A 21,938-nucleotide genomic window follows, 5' to 3' on the forward strand; every position below is an offset into this window, starting at 1 on the left:
TGATTTATTTTGTTAAACACTTCCAGAAAACAGATAAAAAAAAAAAAAAAAAAGCCATTGAAACAGCCCAAAAGACATGCAGTCAACATTTTTTACCTTTATTTCCGCATTCCGAGCAATATATGGCATTCTGGTGGGAAAAATCACAGATAACTACCTTCCATCTTCAAAACCTGACTGATAAGTGAAAATAACTTCTCCCTCATGACATTCTCATAAGAACAACACGGGAACCTTGGTGTTCTTTGTCCAAAAAGCATGATCTATGCTTCCTAAACAAATTCTGGAAAAGAAATCACAATATTACATCACAGTGCTGCTTCAGTTATGACATTAAGTAGAAACATGAGCCACAGAAAGGTTTGGTCTGGTAACTAGTGCAACAATTTATCACTCAAAATCCTAAAGTGCAAAAGTTAAGCTAAATTCCATTTATTAAGCCATAAATAACACAAACTAGTGTAGATATCACCCTGCATTCAAGCACAATTACATGACTCAAACATACTTGCAAACTTGGACCAATTCCCTTGTACTTCTTGTAAGTTGGGTGGAGACTTTTCCAAACCAAATACCTCCTCATCTTTCTTCAAAAACGATTGGAAACCGCAGCCTAATGTTGCAGTTGCAGAATGTGAAAAGTGCAATAGGATGCTTTCGAGGTTCCAGGCTGACTCTGCCTTGAGCACACTTTTGAGCCTTCTACAATGTTTTGGCACTATGACCGCTTTCTATCTCACCGATACTTGTTGCCTGCAAGGCCATAATATCATCAATCCAATTCACAACACAGAAAAGTAGCTAGATATAGTTTTTGTGCTTCAAAAATTTTGAAAGATGATAAACATTTATAGTTTGAACAACACCCTACTTCCTCTGAAAACAATTTTAACTTGATCGAAATTGAGCTAATTTTATGGCAATCATAACATAGAGTCTTACAGAGGAGATAACAATGAAGATTAAGAACATATCCATCCATTAAATGCCAGCGGTAAAAACAAAATTGTAATGTTCTCCCAAAATTGCTATTTTATTGGTTTTAATGTTGTTCGGAAAATATCAGCCTCAAAAAAAATAAGTGAATTTCGTGGGCAAATAGTCAGTACCAAGTTCATAGAGAGTAGTGAATTTTACCATGCTTATTAATCTTTTCGATGGTTCAGAAAAGCAGATGAAATCCACAATTTTTATCGTCTTCAATTTGCTCGTAACTCTACTTTGTTAATGACAAGAATTAGTTTATAAATTGAGAGAGAAAGTAATCTTTACCGGTTTATGAATAGAGAAACAGAGGGTTACAGAGAAAAAGAGTAAGGGACAAATATGGATAGAATAAGATGGAGAAAAATAGCCATATCCAATAATCAGAAGCAATGAATAAAAATTTTGAGCTGCAATATTACCGGATGGCTCGGAAAGATGACTCCTAACTAATATCACGCTGTGAAATATTAGAGATTTTGGGCCACTCGGAGCCGCTTTGAGGAGTGCATCTTTGGATTAATAGAGGACAATTACCAATTTCCAGACGTCTCAATTTGAGGCGTTCCATGGCAGACATGGAGGGTAAATATTCAAGCTTTGGGCAACTGGCCAGACGTAATCTTTCAAGAGACGCAAGGTTCCCAAGCCAATCTGGTAAGGCTTCGATTGCTCCGAAGTCTCGTAGATACAGTGATGTGATGTTAGTCAAGTGTTGAAGCTGATGTGGCAGAGATTTCGTGTCAGGCATCCCACTTAAACCCACGTGCTGGAGTGTCGATGAGGATGCTAATCCAGCCCAATCAAATTCCATTACAGAGTAATCTGAGACAGGATCAATGTCCACTTCCCTTAAGCTGGTAAGATAACCAAATCCACTAGGCATGTCGGCAATCGAGTTGGGACACTTGTGTAACCAGAAGCTCTCGAGAGAAGGGGTTCGTCGCAAATCAAGGGGAAAGGAGACCAGATTGGGACAATTGAACAACTCTAGCACCCGGAGAGACGTACACGACTCGAACATTTCCACCGGTAATCTTTTTAATCCATCGCACCCATCAATAGAAAATTTCACAAGAGACTTGAGGAGGCTTTTCTGTCCTTTATTAGGATTTGATCCAAATGATTCAATTTCCGGGCAATACTTTACATTCAAGTCCTCTAAAGCTTGAAATTGATAAAGATCTTCTGGCAACTCCCGTAAATTCTCACAAAAGAAGACTACCAATCTCTTAAGACAAGCCGCGCAACTCATGCCTCTTAATGTTGTTATATTAGGGCAAAACCACAATTCCACACTTTGAAGACTTGGGAAAAGACAGAGTCGCTCGAGCATGTCAGTGGGCAGACCGTCACAGCCATCAATACTCAAACTGCCCTCTGGTCGTATCACTAAATTTAGAGACTCCATGCATTCACCACCCCGTAATTCAAGGGATGAGAGATTGGATATATTGCTCAAAAACTTTTCTGCCCGCAAAACGTGGCAATTGTTTTTGATTTCCAAAACATCCATCACATGTGGAAACGACTTGGGAGTTGGAATGGTGGTCAGCTGGGGGCACTCACTAATATACAACTTTTCCAGCACGGGAAACACATCCATCGCTTCATGTGCGTCCTTCCACTCTTCCAAATTTTTCATGTTTTCAAGAGAGAGAATTTTAAGGGCTGGAAAGAATGTTTGTCTTCTAATAGTGCCTGAACCTCCTGATCTGCTGTCCTCCTCATCACTAATACCATAGAGTGAAAGCCCAATGCACGTTATGTTTTCCAATCCACACAGATATAGGTGTTGGAGGGATGGCAGTTGTCCTATTGCAGGGAGTTCTCTGCATCTTGTGCAATACGCCACCCGCAACTCCACTAGTGATGTCAAATTCATGAACCACTGTGGAAACTGATCACCCATGAACATCAAAATTTGTAACTTTTTTAAATTTGGGTGAGGTTGGAGACCTTCCAACACATCTTCGTCACATTTATCACTTTCCCGATCCCTGTTGCCCCACTTAAGTACCAAACGATACAGATTTGGCTTTCTAGATAGGTTCGCCTGTTCAGCATCATCTTTGCCATTTACTAATTCAAGATTTCTGATCTCCAAGGAGCCTTTAAGATCTTGCAAGGTCCCAAGCTCCTGGATGCCACGACCTTCCTCTTGACGACCAATGATAAAGAACTCTAACGTTTGAAGACAAGTCCATCGCCCAATGCTGGATGGCATTTGGATATTCCATCCTATATGATCACCATAATAGTGAAGATGTCTCATGCTAACCAAATTGCTCATCTTCTTTGGAAAACCTTCATCAAGGTTGCCAATTCTCAGTGTTTGCAAACGGTAAAGTTTGCAAAGAGATTCTGGCAAAGTTGTAATCCAAGAACCTGAAATGTCAAGTAAGTGCAAATGTATTAGTTTGCCGATGGAGGTCGGCAACTCTTTGACATCTGCTCCAAACAATTTTAGGACATGCAAGTATTTGAACTTTGATAACATATCATCAGCCACGCCACCCTTCAGAAATAGTGTGCGAAGCGATGCTGATGCTTTTTCATTGATTCTTTCGGGTGAGTATACCGCAAGGTAACGGTCCTGATTGCTGCTGTTACGATTCAAAATTGATTTTGCAAAATCATGCACAAGATCATGCATTTTATACCATGTTCTCCTCTCCTCTTTTACTTCTTCCAATAAGGAAGTTTGCAGCAAAGTTCTCAGATACTCATATCCCATTCCCTCCATCGTTTGATTTTGGGAATCCGGTTGAAGAAAGCCTTCAGCCATCCAAAGCTCAACTAGTAGATCTTGTTCCAACTCAGCATCTTGATCAAAAATTGAGCAATATGCAAAACATTTCTTAACCGGTGCAGGTGACAGATGATCAAAACTCACCTTAAGTATTTGCTTGATCCCAACCTGATCTCCATTCAACAGACTCTCCTCCAAAATAGATTGCCAATTCTCTTCTCTCTTTCTAGATAACAAACCTCCAATTAACCTTGCTGCCAGAGGTAGACCGTCACATCTTCCTAAAACTTTCTTCTTTATGTCTTCTGGTACTTCTTCCCCTACATTTGCCCATTTTTTCATGATAGACCAGCAATCATCATTGCATAGCTTTCCTAGCTCATGGCGAGTAAACTTGATCTGCGCATGTCTAGACAGAATAGTTGCTACTTCTTGCAGACGAGTAGTAACAAGACACCAGCTCCCTTTCTTCGCATTGAGTCCCGCCAAAGTGCTGAAAAGGTCCGTCAACAATAGTTCTTGATCATTCCACACATCATCAAGAACAAGGAAATATCTTTTTTCCTTGAGTTCATCTTGAATTTTTTGAACTGTTACCTCCCTACGATCCCCTTCAACCTTTTCTCCTGTTAACGATTCTAGGATCATTTTGAAGACCTTCTCGATTTTATCTACTTCTTCAGCCACACAAACCCAAATTTTTTTGTCAAAATGTCCAACAATTTGTTCATTTTTGTAAACGGCTTTAGCTAGAGTTGTTTTGCCTAATCCACCCATGCCAGTTATGGGAATAACTGAAATGACACTTTCAGATTCGGCCAACAACTTCTTAACTATTTCTGATTCATCCTTGTCTCTTCCCAGGACATCACTTCGAACAATAGTAGAGTCGGTCTGTCGGCTTGTCGCGGCTTCAGATGCTTCTTCAACTTGGAGCTTGTAGGGCAGTCCCAAACGTTCGGCATTCTGATGGATCCTTTCAAGGTTCGTGTTGATCTCCCTGATCATTGAACCCAACCTCCAACGAAAACCAATTTTATTAAAGAATGAAAAGCAGAAGAGTACCTTCTTTTTCTTGGGTGGATTTTGATACTTCACCTTCCGACGAAGATTTTCATAGATGAGCTCGTCCAGCACATTGCCAGCTTTGAAAACCTCTTCTTCCAGCTGCTCGAGCCAAATTTTCACGTCGGAGCTATGCATATCCTCGTCGGCACCAGCCAAGAAGCCTCGGATCATTGCAGCAGATTGGTTGAATCGCTCCAGCTCCTCTGGGAATTCACGAACCAGATTAACATGGTCAGCGGCAAGGGAAACCACCGTCTCCAATGCAACCTGAATAGTAGCACTAACAGCAGCATCTGCCATTTTTTCTCGGTTGGGATTGGAATGAGGATGAAAGTTTTCTGATATCGATGATGGTGATGGGGATGCTTTCTGCGATGAGATAAGGAAGGAATCGCCAATAATACGTCTCATGGACTCGTTATACGGCCACCCATGAGACAAGGAAGGAATCGCCAAAATGAATAGTAAACTGCTTTTAAGAGAAGACTTCGGTCTTCAGAGTGCTACTGACATCTTCAAGTTGTGGGGCCTTTGTCGTGGAAAAAATTAAACCATGGTAAGAAGGACACTCATATGTGGTATTTGTAATCCTAGTAGATTGACAAATCTTTTTTCTCTGTAATAAAAATTTGTGATCTCAATTCTCAAATCATATCAAACATTTTTTTTTGAATGAAATTTTGAGACTCTATTTACTTTACACGGCCAAAGTTGTTGAGTCCAATGTCATGAATATTGAACATAGGCTAACAATAACACGAATCATGCATTTTTGTACACATTCCTTGTTTTTGGTAACCCATGCATCACCCTGGCTTTCAGCATATGTTTATGTTCGGCTATGACGATAATTACGTGACAGATTATGAGACTACAATCCGTGTAGTGGCCGTGGTTTGTTGGCAATTTATTTATTTTTTGTGTGGAAGTTTTTTTGTGTGGAAGTTGCTTGGCTTTTTCACTCGAATTGTCTTCTCTCATTGAATGCTGGGGCCCGTTGTGTGGAAAAAAATCTGAATGATTGTACGTACAGTAATGCAGTACCCAAGAGTGACAAGATAGTTCACTTTAATCTAACTTTTATTTTGAAGGAGATAATAAACAACGAAATCTTGAAACTTCAAATAATTTAAAGAGTGAATCTTATATACATTACTATCACGATTTAATTTATGACATACATATAAAAATTATATTTTAAATTTAAATTTTATATAATTATCATTCATCTAATAAATTCTAATTTAAATTATTTAATTTGCAATATCATTGAGAATCTATTACACAACAAAAGAATGTTGAGTCCAATATCATTAGGGATCGATGTGTAAAAAAAATTGTGACGGCTGAACGTCGGCTAAGAATGACTTAAATAATGCATTTTGTTTAATCCTATCACAAAAGGGGCACTAATACAAATTGATTGATTATGTTACATCCGATAAGCTCAAAAGAGCAACTTGAACGGATTTAAGAGGTCTCAATTATTATTAGGTCGAATTGCTTGAGACAATTTATGGTGAAGATTAACCTTGACATTTATTACAACCCAAGCTCATGCTGAAATTATACATTGATTTTGTCGAAGGTGTACGTAAATAAAGTAAAAATTAATCTTTCTTGCACTGTTAGTGTATATATCACCAATTTGAATGCATCCTATATTATCTCAAATTAAATTTGAAAATCAAATTTTTATCTATATGCTATGTATCTAAACCTAGTAGTGCATATACTGTCTATGTATGAAAACTTTAAATGCTCTTATTCTCTTCTCTCTTCTTAAATTTTTTTACCATTCTTTTACTTGAAAAAAACCCAAAAACTTTGCCTAAAACGTAAGGGTTAATTACACTAAACCAAAATAAAGTAAAAAGCCAATAAGATAAACTTCCACTCCACCAAGACAAGCTTCTACACAAAAATGCTTCCTATAATACTGAATTGTCTAGGTACCTTCTTTAAGATCAAATAAGCCTAGCAATGTCCAAGGTACCGTAGGGATTAGATTTGTTAATTGCATAAGTGATTTCCAAATTAGTAATTGCAAAAAGGTCTACCTAGTAAGTGTCCAATGGGCATTCATTAACACATTTAAATTCCATCCAATCTACCATGTATATATACATAATAACAATTATTATCCTCCCTTATATTTTTTCTAATTAATCTTATCTTTCCAAAAATTTAACATCTGAATTATATCTTTGGACACCCATTAGATAGACCCTAAACTAATAATCATTTGTAATAAAAAATATTAAACCGGTTATCTTAGTAATTAGATCGTCGATGTCTAATTAAAATTTTAAATGTTTGATGTTTATTACCAAATTTGTTGCCCAACTCATAATCTAGTATTTAATTTTTGTATAAAAAAGTCAGATTCTTCTGTTTGATTTCAAAATTAATCACAAGAGATATAACAAAGAAATTTCCAAAAATTAATACAAATCTCCATCACAATTAAAAACAGTTGTTTGAACTTCACATTTTTAGATTATAGACTTGCTGCCAATGTTTTATTGAAAACTTCAACTTAATTTTTGTTTATGTTACATAAGATTTATCATCAGAGTTAAAACTTAGGCTTTTTTAATTTAAATTTGATGTAGAAATTTGTTAAGGCTCAATTTTGTGATTTTATTTTTTTTTTTCATTTCTATTTGGGCTTAAAACATATTAGTTGTTATGTTTATCCCACATTAGTTATGGAAGAGATAGGTGTTAGATTATAAGGGTGAGGGGAAGTATAAGTACAAGTGAGTTGAGTTGAGCACCGTGCTACTTGAGTAGCAAATCAAGTTCAAGCTTGAAAATATTATGCTCGAGTACTCATTAAGTCTAATCAAATCTTACAAATTATTTAATTTTTTATTTTAAATATTTTACTTATTTTTCAATTTTTAGTTTTTAAATATTATACTTATTACTTAATATTTATTGTGAAATGCTCAAAATGGCTAGTTACTGAAAATTTTTGGTTAGATTTTAGGGGGAAAAAAAGATCGTTGGTATCATTGAGCTTGTTTGGATACATGATTTTATGTGTTATATTTGGCTTTAAAATAAGTTATCTTGAAATGGTATTTGGATGTGAGCACATAATTCGTGGTATCATGAGTTACATTCCCGCCTACTATTCATTTTCTACGGGCCCATCCACTTTATTCAGATTCTTTGCCTGTTCAACAGCAAGCGTTTCATGAGAATGAAAAGCAAAAAGCACTACGGCCCTTTATTGCCCTCTTTCACCATCTTCCCTTTTCGTTTCTTTTAATTGGAATCGTAGATATACACAAACACATACATATATATACATATATGTACTTATGTATATATATATACTTATATATATATTTATACATACTAATATATAAACATATATATACACACATGCATCCATCCATCCATACATACATACATACATACATATATTCATAACTGCACAGAGTTTTATATGTGTACATGGAGTAAACTGAGATTTGTTTAAATACTCTTGGCAAAGCTACACGCTCAGTAGCCACCAGGGAGGGAGTTAAGTACGTCTTTAGGCTGTAGGTGACAGCGAAAAAAATATAAGGATTATGTCATAACACTTCCTTGATCTAATTAGCTCTGTATATCCACTAACCCCTTACCACAGTCTCCTTAGGTTTCCCCTCCCCCCTAGATTAGGATAGAGTAGGTTATACAAATGTATCATTGCTGACAAAAAAAAAAAAAAAAGACCTACAATGCTTGAGACACCATTTCAAAAAGGTTAGTTATTGGCCTAGGTGAATTATTGATCGAGATATAATTTGATCTACTTATGGGCATGCAATTAACTAATTTTTCAATTGTTGCTATTGTTCCACGCTGCTTTAATAAAGTGGCCAAAACTAAAAAAAAAAGTGAAATCATTGAAATAATGGTGGTTTATTGATCGCAAATATTGAGCACAAGAAAATACATTTGCTTATTGAGACACTATACATAATCCGTGTAGTAAGTTCTAACCTTCAAAAATTTCTGGAAGATTGCAACACATGAATGTTTTGAAAAGACAACATAATATGTTGAGACTATTCATCAATAGTTTACTGATGGAGCTTACTTAGGCTTTACTTGTCAATTTGTTGTTTGAGAATCGAGACATAAAGTGGATGGTTTATAGCATTGTGTCTCGGTTACCAAACTTGTGGTCTCAAATTACTTGAACGTATAATTTCTGAAGAGAATAATCATCAGTAATTTGTTTTTATTATAAAACCGTTTAAAATTGTTTATACTTTGCAAAACCAAGGATTTGATGTCCACTTTCACGGAGAATTGGTGCAATCCAATTTTCTTTCCTTTGAAAAAAAAATTGGTCAATGAAATTTGGGAATTAGTAACGTGAAAGATGCATTTGCTTCAATTTTGACATCCAAGGGGCATCAACAATTACATACCCTTGTTTTCGTCAAACTGTTTTCAGTTATGAATTTGATAAAGAGTAACTTTTGTGGTGCATTTGTCTCAATCTCATTGAACGGATAAAGAAAGCCTGAATAATTACTAGGCATAATTGCTCGAGATAATTAACCATAAATTCATGCTTATATTGTGCATACATATGTAATTTGCTGCATTCAATGTTTGCATTCACAGTAACCGGTGAGATAATTATGGGCACCAGAAAAAACGATAATTATGTGACGAATAATAAGCCCTCGATGCGTGTAGAGCAGGGCTTCGTTGGCAAAGTTGGATGCTTTAATTTCCAAAGCAATGAATAAGGTGCTTGGCTTGTTGCTGGGGTCTTCACCTTTTTCCCTTTATGCTCCATTTCCGAATTAGTGCTTTAGAATCAACAGCTATGCGGGTTCTCATTCATGGGGGTCAGTGATTTCCTCACGTAATTGGTTCAACAAACGAATCGTAAGACTGCTTTTAGTTTTAAGAGAAGACTTCGTCTTCAGACTGCTTTTAGTTTTAAGACAAAAATGGCCCCACGGTGCTCCCAAAACTAATGCAAAAAGGACACTCATGTCCGGTATATGTACTAAGCGTTGATCGACAAATTTTTATGACAGAGAAATTTTTTTTTTCTTTGTGATCTCAATTCTCAAATCATATCAAACATTTTTTTGAAGGAATTGATAGCTTTGTTTGGAATTTTGAGGCTTCCATTTACTTTACTTAATATGTAATATCATTGAGAAATTGAGACTCTAAACTTTACACAACTAATGCTGTTGAGAAATTCTGAATCATTGTGGGCACAGTAATGCAATATCCACTATACAACAAAGAGTGACAAGAAACTGTATGCGGCTCATTGCATTCAGATTGAAACAATATAAAGGGTCAATTACACTAAACACGAATGTAATCAGGGATAAGTGGCATTTTGCCCACTTGAGCTTATTTTATCATCACTAGACAAAAACACACGTCCTTTTTTCAGAATAGTTATTTTGCTTCTTGGTTCAAAATAGAGACACACAGTGATCTCAACTTAATTGAACTTTTATTTTTGGAAGGAGATAATAATCAATGAAATCTTGAAACTTCTATTAATTAACTTTATTTAATTTGTAATATCATTGAGAATTGAGACCTTAAACTTTAGGCAACCAAGAATGTTAAATTCAATATCCATATATATATATATATGTGTGTGTGTGTGTGTGTGTATTATCCATATATGTTTGGCAGGTTGTCGAGCCCGTGCAATAATAAATACCTGCTCAAACAAAATATAATTGCTGTAGATAGTGATAAGTAGGGTCGAATGTACAGGGACTGGGGATATTTGTCTATCTTGAAGTTCAAACTAACAATGGGGGATTTTTCTAGCAATGGTAATAATTAAACTGTTCGAATAAAAATAAATAGCCAATTAAAAATTAAATGACAAATTATTAAGACCAAATTAATAATAATTAAGCTCTAGCCAAGAAATAACTTCGGCAATGGTTCACTTAATTGATCATCGATACAGAGGTAATTCCAATTATTAACTAATAAATAAGTTATAACTGCCAAACAAGCGATGACAGTCAACTCCTCCTTACTGTGTCGGTGATTAAGGTACGCCCGTTAATCACTACTCTAATCAAGAAACAATCTTAGGTACACCCGTAAGATTTAATTCCCCAATTGCTTTACGTATTAGAGGAGCCCTATTCTAACCAAATAACACGCTACCAAGGTTATTTTATATTAGTCAGCGTATTCCTCTGATACAAATCCAATCATGCGATTTGCCACTATTTTAGACCAATTAAATAATTACGGATTTAACGCTCCAATTGATATTAAGTTGCCAAATTAATTCAACGTCCGGACCCAGGATATTCAATTAACAAAACAACCATAAGCTCTACAATCAGAGAATGTGCAACTACCAGTAAATAAGAGGAATAAATAAAATTAGTTCGATCTCATAATTTTTAGATGAACTAAAGCCTCCGTTGTTCTTTGACTAGAAAAAGAGATTTAGCTATGCATCCTCAAAGAAAATCCGCAAGACTCCATTTTTATTTGATTGCATATGGTTTTTTTTTCTCAAAACTAACGAAAGCCAGCCAAGTGGTCGTCCTTCCTTCATAACCAAGAAATAAGGAAACGACTATAGAAAATGCTACTAACCAGACTCCTACTACTACTACTAAACTACTACTACCCAAATGAAAGCAAGTTCCAATCGGCCCCAGAATAGTCACGGCAATTGTTGCCTTTTCGGAAGTACTAATCACCTAAGAAACTAGCCAATCACTCCTATTTTGTAGATTCTTAAATAAAATAAACTTCCTATTAGATAAAAAGATTGCCTCAAAAAGTCAAGATAGCTAACTATACTAGTGTTCTAATAGGAATAGGAGACTAGTCTTGTAGGGCAAAGCCTGACTTCCATAACTTCAAACCAACTCCAATTCAAGATTGAAAATTACGCGCCAAATCCTAAATTTTCAGACATGCGAAGTGGACCTTGACACGCCCACGCCGAAATGGAGCTTGAAAACTGCTTTGTTGTAGATTAACAAATATTTTTTCTCTGTAATAAAAATTTGTGATCTCAATTCTCAAATCATATCAAACATTTTTTTTTGAAGGATCAAATAATCAATGAAATTTTGAGACTTCTATTTACTTTACACAGCGAAGGCTGTTGAGTCCAATATCATGAATACTGAACATAGGCTAACAATAACACGAATTATGCATTTTTGTACACATTACTTGTTTTTGTTAACCCATGCATCACCCTGGCTTTTAGCATATGTTTATGTTCGGATATAACGATAATTATGTGACAGATTATGAGCCCACAGTCTGTGTAGTGGCACTGGTTTGTTGGCTAATTACTTAGAATATTGTCAAAAAAAAAAATTCGGACACTTACGGCTCTGACAGGGTTGTGGTATCAAACTATTGGTGCCGAGCTGTTGACACAAAAAATTTTTTTTTTTTAAAAGATCACACAGCCTGGCAGCCAGTCAAAAGTTTTTCTTTGATTGTCAGCCTGGCAGCCACCTGCAAAAAGTAAAAAACAAAAAAATCATTGAATGAATAAAGGACATTCTCAAGGTCTGTGAATGAATAAAATTTTCTCTTCGTTATAACCCAGCCGTGGTACAGAGATGGTTTTTTTTCTTTCTTTCTTTCATTTTTTTAAAAGTCTGGCCATACCTATCACAAAGCCATGTAAAATTATACCAATTATTTTCGAATATTTATTTTGGAATTTCTTGAACTAATAAAAGAAGTTTGTTGAGAAATACTCCCTCCGTCTCATTTTGATAGTTTTGATTTTTTTCGCAGCTATGTACAGTTATACCAATTATTTTTGAATATTTATTTTGAATTTTCCTGAACTAATAAAAGAAATTTGCTGAGTAATACTTCATCTGTCCTACTTTGACAGTCTTGGTTTTTTTCTAGAATAATTTTAAAAAATTAGATAACTTTGATGAAAAAGTAAATATAGTTTAATATTTTTCTAAAATACCTTTACATTAATATTTGAGGTGTCACTAATCACTATACCTTTACATTAATTATAATACCATTCAAGACATATATCAAAATAATTATTGGTAAAAAAGTTGACTATATTAAATAAAGTAGGTTATATTTACTACTTTAATTGTAAGGAAATATTGTATTAAATAAGGGAATATTGTAAATATAACCTACTTTAAGGGAATATTTACTAAATTGTAAGGGAATACTGTATTAAATAAGGGAATATTGTATCAAAACAATTATTTTCAGAGCATCTTTGATCTTTTTTAGGTAAGATTCTGAGACCGTCCCCTTTCTTTTCCTATGTTACAGAATGAGTCAATCAGTCTATTGACTCCCTTATTAAGCTTGAAGTAAAGTAAAGACTTTTCTCATTTGAAATATAACTAGTAAAGGAACCGGTAGGATTCTATTCTTACTTCCTTCCTGAGAAGGATTTGTTGTTTCCTCCTTTACCATTTCCGCTTGATTAGTGAGGATGGTCATTCTGGCTCAACTTAACCGAGGTCACGCCCTCACTTCGGAATACCAGTCCCGTCTATCAGGACTACCCCGGTAGTACCTTTTGTCTTGAAGACCGAGGTGCCCCCGCTATTCCGCAGTCACCTCCGTACCGTGTTATAGTCATGACTGGGGTTCTGATCAAGGACCTGACAACTGGACAGTCGACATGACCCCTGACACTGACCACTGCTCTGACATCCTGCCCAGAGTGGACATGTCAAGCGGATGGGCTGTCTCAATCAGACGTCAAGAGAGTTGGATCCCACTGTCCTTCCCTCCAAATTGTCCCCTATAAATAGCAGGAGATCCTACTGAGAAAAGGGATGAATCTCTGGTAACAGAATCCTACTCTCACACATAAACTTTATATCTTATCCCGAACTAACTTAATTTTCAGAGGAAAATCGGGGGACCTAGCCCCCACCTCTAACAATCTAAGCAGGTGATCCTGGTGTTATTGTCTCCTCAAGCAAGGGAACACTCCAGATATCTGAAGCAGCTTATCTGTCCAAAAATCACCTCTTCAATTGGCACCGTCTGTGGGAACCGAAGACATCCAAGAATGAGGCCCACGCGTTCTAGGAGCAGGAAGGTTCTGACCATTGGAGCTGAACCAAGTAGTGTAGCTTAACAAGGGGATATCCCTGAAGGGCAAGGATCCCGGGGTACTCAGCCCGCGAATGAAGAAGCCATTGCCCGGATGGTCGAGTTCGTAAGTGAGAATCCAAATATTTTTGAAGAGTTGGGGAGGTACTTTAAGAGACAAAGCAAGCAGAAAGCTGAGTCTTCCAAGAGAAAGTCGGATGAGTCTCCTGAACTCTCATCTGATGAGGAATCCGAAGGGAGACCCTCCATCAGGAGTACCCCAAAATGCGTCTCCTCCAGGGCCACCTCTAGGATTGCCTCCATTTCAAAGGCATTTTCTAGGGGCCTGCTGGGAAAACGAGTTGAGGAAGAACCTCGGCACTTCGGAAGGCCAGGAGTGGATTACATGAGGGCTCCGCATTTTACGGATGATATCAATGAGGAGAGGCTCCCCTCAAACTTCAAGTTGCCCACTATACCATCTTATGATGGCCGAGGTGATCCGGAGGATCACATTCACTCCTTCATTTCAGCATTCCGACTATATTGTATTCTCGACCCGATTTTCTACCGGGCTTTTCCAGTATTCTTGCAGGGAACAGCTCGAAAATGGTTCTGGAGTCTGAAACCTAGGAACATCTCCACTATGGGAGAGTTGGTGGACAAATTCCTCCACCAGTTTATCTCTTCCAGACAGACGACGAAGACCTCGGCTTATCTGTTAAAGATGCAGCAGAATTCGAAAGAGTCCCTCCTCGCCTATGTGCAGAGGTTTCAAGATGAAAGCATGCAAATACCTGATCCCAACGAGCAGGTAACTATAGCCGCATTCACCAATGGGCTTGTTGCCCGGGTGTTTAACACCGCGATACACAAGAAATATCCCCGAACACTTCGAGAATTTTGGAAAAAGGTCGAAAAAGACATACAGGCTGAAGACCTACACCGCATGAAAAAGGAAGCCCAGGTGGCTCGTTCGGGAACTGATTCCCGACGAAAGAAAGATTCAGGCCGAGGTGATACTGGCACCGGCGGCGGATTCCTGAGTGTTAATCGGGATCGACGAAGCGTGTTTGACAGGATAGCCAAGGGGAAGTCATCTGTCCCTGATTCCGATCTTACTCCACTAAACACCAACCGATCTCATATCCTCGCTGTTATGGAGCAGAATCATCTCGGTCGTGCACCTCCACGGATGGCTGGAAGTAGAGAGAGAAGAAATTCTAATCTCTATTATGCCTACCACAGAGATATTAGCCACGAGATCGAAGATTGCAATGACCTGAAGGACATTGAGAGTCTAATTAAGCAAGGATATCTGAAGCAGTTCGTCAGTCGAGACGGAGAAAGGAACAGAAGTGATTCTCGTCACGATCGCCGAAATGAACAGCGCCGAGATGAAAAACGGGGATCGAGAAGTAGCTATCGACCCCCACAAGACCCTAGGGAGCCGAAGAGGCCCCCCAGAGACGGGTCCCCTGGTGGTGGGTTCGACTACGGCCCAAACGTGGCTAGGGTCATAAACACCATAGTTGGAGGTCCGACGGGATGAGATAGCCAAAACTCCCGTAAGAGGACCTACAGGCAAGCTAATCTTGATCAGGTCGAGCCAAACTCTCGCCTGTCTGAAATGATCACCTATGGATCTAGTGACCCCGTCCCTGCCATTTCAAGCAGTCATGAGACCCTAGTGATAGAGGTGCTCACCAACAATTATATTGTCAAGAAAGTGTACGTTGACCCAGGGAGTTCGGTTGACGTCATGTATTTCCGGACCTTCAAAAACTTGAAGTTGACCAAGGAGCAATTGACCCCGGTCCGAACCCCTTTTGTAGGGTTCGGGGGACACGTGGTGCATCCCGAAGGGATGGTCACCCTGATGGTAACTGTGGGACGTCACCCCCGCTGCCGAACCATCCCCGTCAATTTCGTTGTAGTTAAAACTGACTCTCCTTACAACCTACTCATGGGTCGGCCTACACTCAACGCCTTATGTGCGGTATATTCCACATACCATTTGATTTTCAAGTTTCCAACCTCGGCGAGCATCGCCGAAGAGAGTAGTGATGTTTGTGCTGCGCGAGAATGTTATCTCGTCACCTTATAGGCTGCATCCACTTCAACCTCTGAACCAAGGGTTGAGAGAAGGTCGAATATTCTTTCAATTGATTGCATCAACTCTCAGCAGACCAGGAAGCCAAAAAGGCTGGAGACCGGAGATGAGGTAGAAGATATTATCCTAGAGCCAGCAAAACCTGAACAAACGGTCCGTGTCGGCATCCACTTGCCCGAGCCTTTTAAAGGCCAGATGATTAGCCTCCTAAAAAAGTATCGGGACACCTTCGCATGGACTGCCGAAGAGGTTAGAGGGGTGTCACATCATCTCATATTGCATGAGTTGAACGTTGACCCTTAGGCACGTCCAGTAAAACAAAAGAGACGGCACTTCGGCCCAGAGCGCAATCAAGCTATGGATAAAGAGGTGGATAAACTCTTCCCGACGAAGATGATCAAGGAGGCGCAATATCCAACCTGGTTATCCAACCCTGTCATGATTAAAAAGGACACGGGGGCATGGAGGATGTGCTTAGAGTTCACTGACCTGAACAAGGCCTGTCCCAAAGATTGCTACCCACTGCCAAGAGTCGACGCCTTGGTGGACTTGACGATGGGATATGAGGTCTTCTGCTTTCTTGATGCGTTTAAGGGCTATCATCAGATCGGAATGAGCGAGGAGGACCAGGAAAAAATTTCTAGGGTCCCTCGTGTTGCGACGGGGTATAGAAGCGAATCCCGATAAGGTGAAGGTAATTCAAGAAATATCTTCACCCCGGTGTACCCGAGACGTGTAAAGGCTAACCGGGCGGTTGGCAGTTTTGAACCGATTTTTGTCGCAATTCGCTTCCAAAGCATTGCCCTTCTTCAAAGTGTTGAAGAAGGCTGACAAGTTCTCTTGGACGGATGAATGCCAACAAACCTTTGACCAGATGAAAGAATACTTGCACCATCTCCCGACCCTTACCTCACCTCGGCCGGGGGACAAGTTATATCTATACTTGTCCGCAGCCGATGAAGCGGTTAGTGCAGTACTGATACGGGAGGAAGGCGTCCAGATGCTAGTTTATTATGTTAGCCGGGTCCTCCGAGAAACCAAAACCAGGTATACTCAGGCTGAGAAGCTAGTGCTAGCCTTGATTCATGTAGCCCGTAGGTTGAAACCTTATTTCTTTGCGCATCACGTCTACTTAAGAACATCAGCCTCTCAGGTAGATCTTATCCCGTCCCGAAACCTCTGAATGACTTACCAAATGGGCTATCGAATTAGGAGAATATGACCTATCATTTGAGCCTCGCACGGCCATTAAAGCTCAGGCTCTGGCTGACTTCTTGGCGGAGCTCACTTTTGATGAAGTAAAAAAGTCCATCTCGGACAAGGCCGAGTCTCAGCGATGGATCCTACACGTGGATGGCTCTTCTAAAAGTGAGGGTAGTGGAGCAGGTTTGCTCCTCGAAGACCCGCACGGAGAGCTATGTTCGTACGCCCTTCGATTTGATTTCACCATTTCTAACAACGAAGCTGAGTATGAAGAGATCATAGCTGGACTACAGTTAGCTCACAAACTCGGTGCCCGACGTATTCTGGTCAACAGTGACTCCCACCTCGTCGTATGTCAGATACTTAGTGAGTACGAAACCAGAGAGGAGGTCATGCAACGTTACCTCTCCAAGGTTCACCAGTTAACTACACACTTCGAATCTTTTGAGATTCAAAAGATACCTCGGTCACAGAACAAACGGGCCGACGCCCTGTCCCGCCTAGCCTCTACCTCCTTCTCGGCTTTGAACAAGACAGTCCTCATCAAAGTTCTTGTCGAGCCTGGCTACTCGGAAGAAATCGTGTACCCCGTTTATTCTGGGACACTTGGATGAGTCCCCTAGTGCGATTCCTCGCTCGAGGAGAGCTACCAGAGGACCGAGCCGAGGCCAAAAAAATCCAGCGTAAGTCATCTCGGTACGCTTTTCGGGACAATCTCTTATACAAGAGATTATATGTCGGCTCGTGGCTACGATGTATCACACACGAAGATGGAGAAAGAATCCTTCAAGATATACACGAGGGGCTCTGTGGTGCTCATGTTGGATACCGGATGCTAGTAAAAAAGGTTCTGTTGTTTGGGTATTTCTGGCCCACCATTCGGCAAGATTCTCAGCTCCTGGTTTTCAGTTGTCCTTCTTGCCAGCATCATGCTTCAGAACACCATCAACCGACCAACCTGATGATCCCCATCACTTCGCCATGGCCGTTCGAGCAATGGAGAACAGATATCATCGGCCCGTTTCCTAGAACCACTGGCAATTATGCCTACTTGGTGGTGACAATGGATTACTTCACAAAATGGGTTGAACCTGAACCCCTAAGGAACATAACTGGCTTAGCAGTCCAAAAGTTCTTCTGGAAGAGTATAATCTGTCGCTTCGGACTGCCCCGAATTGTCATCTCGGATAATGGAAAGCAATTTACTGACAACTCCTTCAAGGGGTGGTGTGAGAATCTCGGAATCAAGTAACACTTCACCTCGGTGGGGTATCCCCAGACTAATGAACAAGTTGAAAATTTCAACCATACGCTACTCCATGGCTTAAAAATCAGGTTGCATCAGGCAGGATCATCGTGGGTGGACAAGCTCCCAAGTGTGCTGTGGTCCTATCGAATCACCCTAAGGTCCGCTACACAAGAAACTCCATTTTCTCTTACTTATGGGTCCGCAGCGGTGGTTCCCGCTGAATTCATCACCCCAAGCCCTCGCATAGCTGTTTTTGCCGCTAAGGTAAATGAAGACAAAAGAAAAGTCGACCTCGACCTTGCCGAGGAGAAAAGAGACATCGCAGCAGCTAAAGTGGCGCTATATAAAAACATCCTGACTAGCTATTACAATACACGAGTTAGGCATCTTCGGTTTAATCCTGGAGACTTAGTCTTGCGGAAAAACTGGGTTAGACGAACTGAACCCCAAGAAAAATTAGCTCCTAAATGGGAAGGATCGTACCGTGTCGTTGAATCTAGCCGAAATGGTTATTGTAAACTGGCCTACCGAGATGGCTCTTTAGTGCCCCGAACTTAGCATGCGGAGAATTTCAAATTGTACCACCCATGAAAAGTATGTCTATCCAACAACTATTGAATTACTTGCTCTCAAGTTAGTTATTTTTTCCTTGGTATTATTCTTTTCTAAGCAAAAAATAGTGGGACAAGACAAGTACGGAGTAATAAAGGTACAGAGACTACAAAGATTAAGTGTAAAAAGAAATCATTGGCATTAAAAAAGGGGTTACAAAAAGTCGAGGTCATTGCCTCGTCACTTGGCTACAAAATGCCCAGGCATGAATGCTTCTAAACATTTCCTGCCTCAGTGCCCCCAACATCCTCTGTCTCTCTGGCATCCCCACCGACCTCGCCTCCTCCAACATCATTTTTTCCGAGCTCATCATCCTCCGGGTCGAACTCGGAGAGCCACTGGTTGAATTCTTCCCGGACTTCGGCCAGGTCTCTGCCGGCCTGAATCCCTTCGGCCATTCGGTCGCACAACTCCTTAGCATCCTCATTAAAGTTGGGCTTATCTTTGAGGGATTCTAATTGCTCAGCAGAGAGAAAGGCCGCCGCATCGTTGACCGTCGAGGTATATCCAAACATGAAACTCGGTAGCGTGAGTTCGCCAAGATCACGTATGAAGGTCTCGAATTTGCGAAAGGCTTCCAGAGCCGAGGTGCCAGCCTTCTCTATTGCCTCCTTGGCTGACTGCTCTTCTTGGACCCCTATGTCTTTTTCTTCGTCGAGAGCCGTCCTCAAAGAGTTGTTTGTGGCCTCGGTTTGTTCTTGAGCAGCAACAGCCTTGTCGCGTTCTTGCTCAGTAGCCTTAAGCTTTTCCTCCAGCTCGGCGACCTTTTGTTGAAGTTGGAATGATGGCTGGTAGTGTTCAAGGAGGTTGGTGTAGCGTTGCGTCATCTCGGATAGAAAGGCCGTAGTAGAGGTCCAAGCTACCGAGGCGCTCTGCATCAGCTCGGGTGGGGTGAGCTTGCGAGTATAAACGTAGTCCCTTGGAAGGATTGAGTGCACCATGAGTCCGTGGGCGACCTTGGGATCTTTACATCGGTCGTTCACGCTCAGATCCCACTCCGGGCACCACTGTGCACCGGAGTGCCTTTTATCCTCTTCGGCTTCTTGAGGAGGCACGTGATGGAGGTTGAAGAGAGACGATCCGAACATAGGAACCTCGGAAATTCGCGTCACGCCTCGGCTCGGAGGTGGAGAGGTTAGAGCTACACCTCGGGTCGCTAATCCCATCGGAATACCCGATATCCAGGAAGCCTCGCCCGTGATAACCACCGGAGTGGTACGGGTCGCAGCTGTTGCCGTGGTCTTCTTCTTCAGCGGAGCCAACGTTCCAGTGGTGGCCTTCCTTTTTGTTGGCCTCTTATTAACGACGGCGGATCCCGAAATAATGAGGTCGGATACCCTTGCCACTACACAAGAAGAATGTGAGGTTACTTAGAAATAAACAAAAATACAAAACAAAACAATGAATGAAAAAATACAAGGTTTTCGAAACCTAGTAGAGAAGAAGAGAGTGTGATCCGGACTGATGAGAGCTCGGCTGATTCCGCCTGTGACAAGAACTGCCTCGGAAAACTCCTAACAATTGATCCTTAAACCCGATCCCATCAACTTTTGGAAGTTTTCTTCCTCTAAGTCCTCAGGAGAGTTATCCTTCACCGGAATAAGGGGCCTCCACCAAAACCCATTCGGGAAGTCCTCGGCTAGCACGAACACAAAATTGTGCTTCCATTCCTTTATGAAAGTGGGAGTATCAACTACCAACTTCGGGACCTTATTCCCGAAGTAGAACCACCCCTTCTCACTGCCACTGTTTTTGATGACATACAACGACGGAAGAGGTTGACGGTAGGGACAATTTTTTGATGTCAGCATAGCATATCAAAGCCGACCAGGACCCGGACTGCATTGGGGACGAGTTGAGTGATTCTCACCCCCCAATATCTGAGACAGTCTCGGAAGAACCTGATGGTCGGCATTCTGAGCCCGGTCTCCAATTGATCCGCATTATTGCCACCCTACCCTTTGGGGGCCGCTCTGCTTTCTAGTTCCGCCCCAGTGGACGAATGCTATAGTCACCCCGGAAAGGATATCTGAAAACCAGTTCAACCGTCAGCGCTTCACCCATGACACTGTTGAACAAGGGGACCTGGCCGTAGTCAATGGTCGACAAATTCGAAGGGGTAGCTGGCTCAAGCACGTCCTCGTCTTGCGGTAACTCTGTCCCGAGCTCGTCATTGTAGAGCACTTCGGACTCCTCTGGGCTCAGTGCTTGTGATGTCCCGGCCTCATGGGCCACTTCAGTAGCCTCCACCTCGGGATTAGACGAGATCCCTTCCCTGGGATTGTATGAAGCTCCTTCCTCTGCCTCGGCAAAGCTTGGCCTCACCGTCTCCTTGTATGTGCGTGCTGTTCTAGCCATAGTCAAAGGAAAAGGAAGATGGTAAACTTACTTTTGAGAAAGACTGGGAGTTCGGAAGTTGCCGAGGTGATAATACTACAATGGAATGCTCTGAGGTGATTTGAGATTTTTGGCAGTAAAAAGTGAAAGGTGGAATGGATCCCCTATTTATAGACCATGGGGAGGGGTGAAACCAAACAGGCGGCACGTTTGAGATTCCCTAGGAGAACATTCTCTCTCCTCATTAATGGGGCAGTGCAAATCTGACCGATTGTCTCACGTTCTTTCGATAAATCTCCTTAAATCTGCCAGCTGTCTCATCATCTTCCCCCTATTTGCACGTATATGACGCCATTATTACAGGTTTACGCATTGAAAATATTCGGAAGCCTCGGGAAGGGACGAACAAGTTCCTTCTTCCCAAGGCTTTGGGGGCTTAGTGAGGATGGTTATTCCAGCTCAACTTAACCGAGGTCATGCCCGCACTTCGGAATACCAGTCCCGTCTATCAGGACTACCCCGGCAGTACCTTT

General features: G+C 40.7%; 4 protein-coding genes across 5 annotated transcripts in view; 2 read left to right on the plus strand and 2 right to left on the minus strand.

The window, feature by feature from the left end:
• The window catches only part of LOC140008496 (uncharacterized), a 47,150-nt gene extending 44,651 nt beyond the window's left edge, over positions 1 to 2,499 (minus strand). The window contains exons 1-3 of one of the 2 annotated variants that reach the window (XM_072053052.1): positions 1,407 to 2,499; positions 509 to 753; positions 97 to 283 (exon numbers count right to left, since the gene is read on the minus strand). In XM_072053052.1, coding sequence (XP_071909153.1) covers positions 97 to 129 — 33 coding nt within the window. In that variant the 5' untranslated portion in view covers positions 130 to 283; positions 509 to 753; positions 1,407 to 2,499. Of the gene's footprint in view, positions 1 to 96; positions 489 to 508; positions 754 to 1,406 lie in introns of those variants that run through there. The other variant, XM_072053054.1, reaches the window with a different exon arrangement.
• A 218-nt stretch (positions 2,500 to 2,717) lies between these two features.
• Positions 2,718 to 5,215, minus strand: LOC140015942 (putative disease resistance protein RGA3). The gene is made up of 2 exons (XM_072068777.1): positions 2,944 to 5,215; positions 2,718 to 2,884 (listed from the first exon to the last, which is right to left on the minus strand). Exons 1-2 carry the CDS (start codon positions 5,213 to 5,215, stop codon positions 2,718 to 2,720), a joined length of 2,439 nt encoding a protein of 812 aa, XP_071924878.1.
• Positions 5,216 to 15,521: 10,306 nt separating this feature from the next.
• Positions 15,522 to 16,691, plus strand: LOC140015946 (uncharacterized). Its single transcript, XM_072068783.1, has 3 exons — positions 15,522 to 15,773; positions 15,999 to 16,253; positions 16,308 to 16,691. Exons 1-3 carry the CDS (start codon positions 15,522 to 15,524, stop codon positions 16,689 to 16,691), a joined length of 891 nt encoding a protein of 296 aa, XP_071924884.1.
• Positions 16,692 to 16,878: 187 nt separating this feature from the next.
• LOC140015953 (uncharacterized) lies at positions 16,879 to 17,821 on the plus strand. The gene is made up of 2 exons (XM_072068789.1): positions 16,879 to 17,098; positions 17,217 to 17,821. The coding sequence occupies exons 1-2, from the start codon at positions 16,879 to 16,881 to the stop codon at positions 17,819 to 17,821; spliced, it is 825 nt and encodes a 274-aa protein (XP_071924890.1).
• Positions 17,822 to 21,938: the final 4,117 nt, after the last annotated feature.

The sequence above is a fragment of the Coffea arabica genome, chromosome 1e (assembly GCF_036785885.1).
Source record: "Coffea arabica cultivar ET-39 chromosome 1e, Coffea Arabica ET-39 HiFi, whole genome shotgun sequence".
In the NCBI taxonomy this organism is placed as follows: Eukaryota; Viridiplantae; Streptophyta; class Magnoliopsida; order Gentianales; family Rubiaceae; genus Coffea; species Coffea arabica.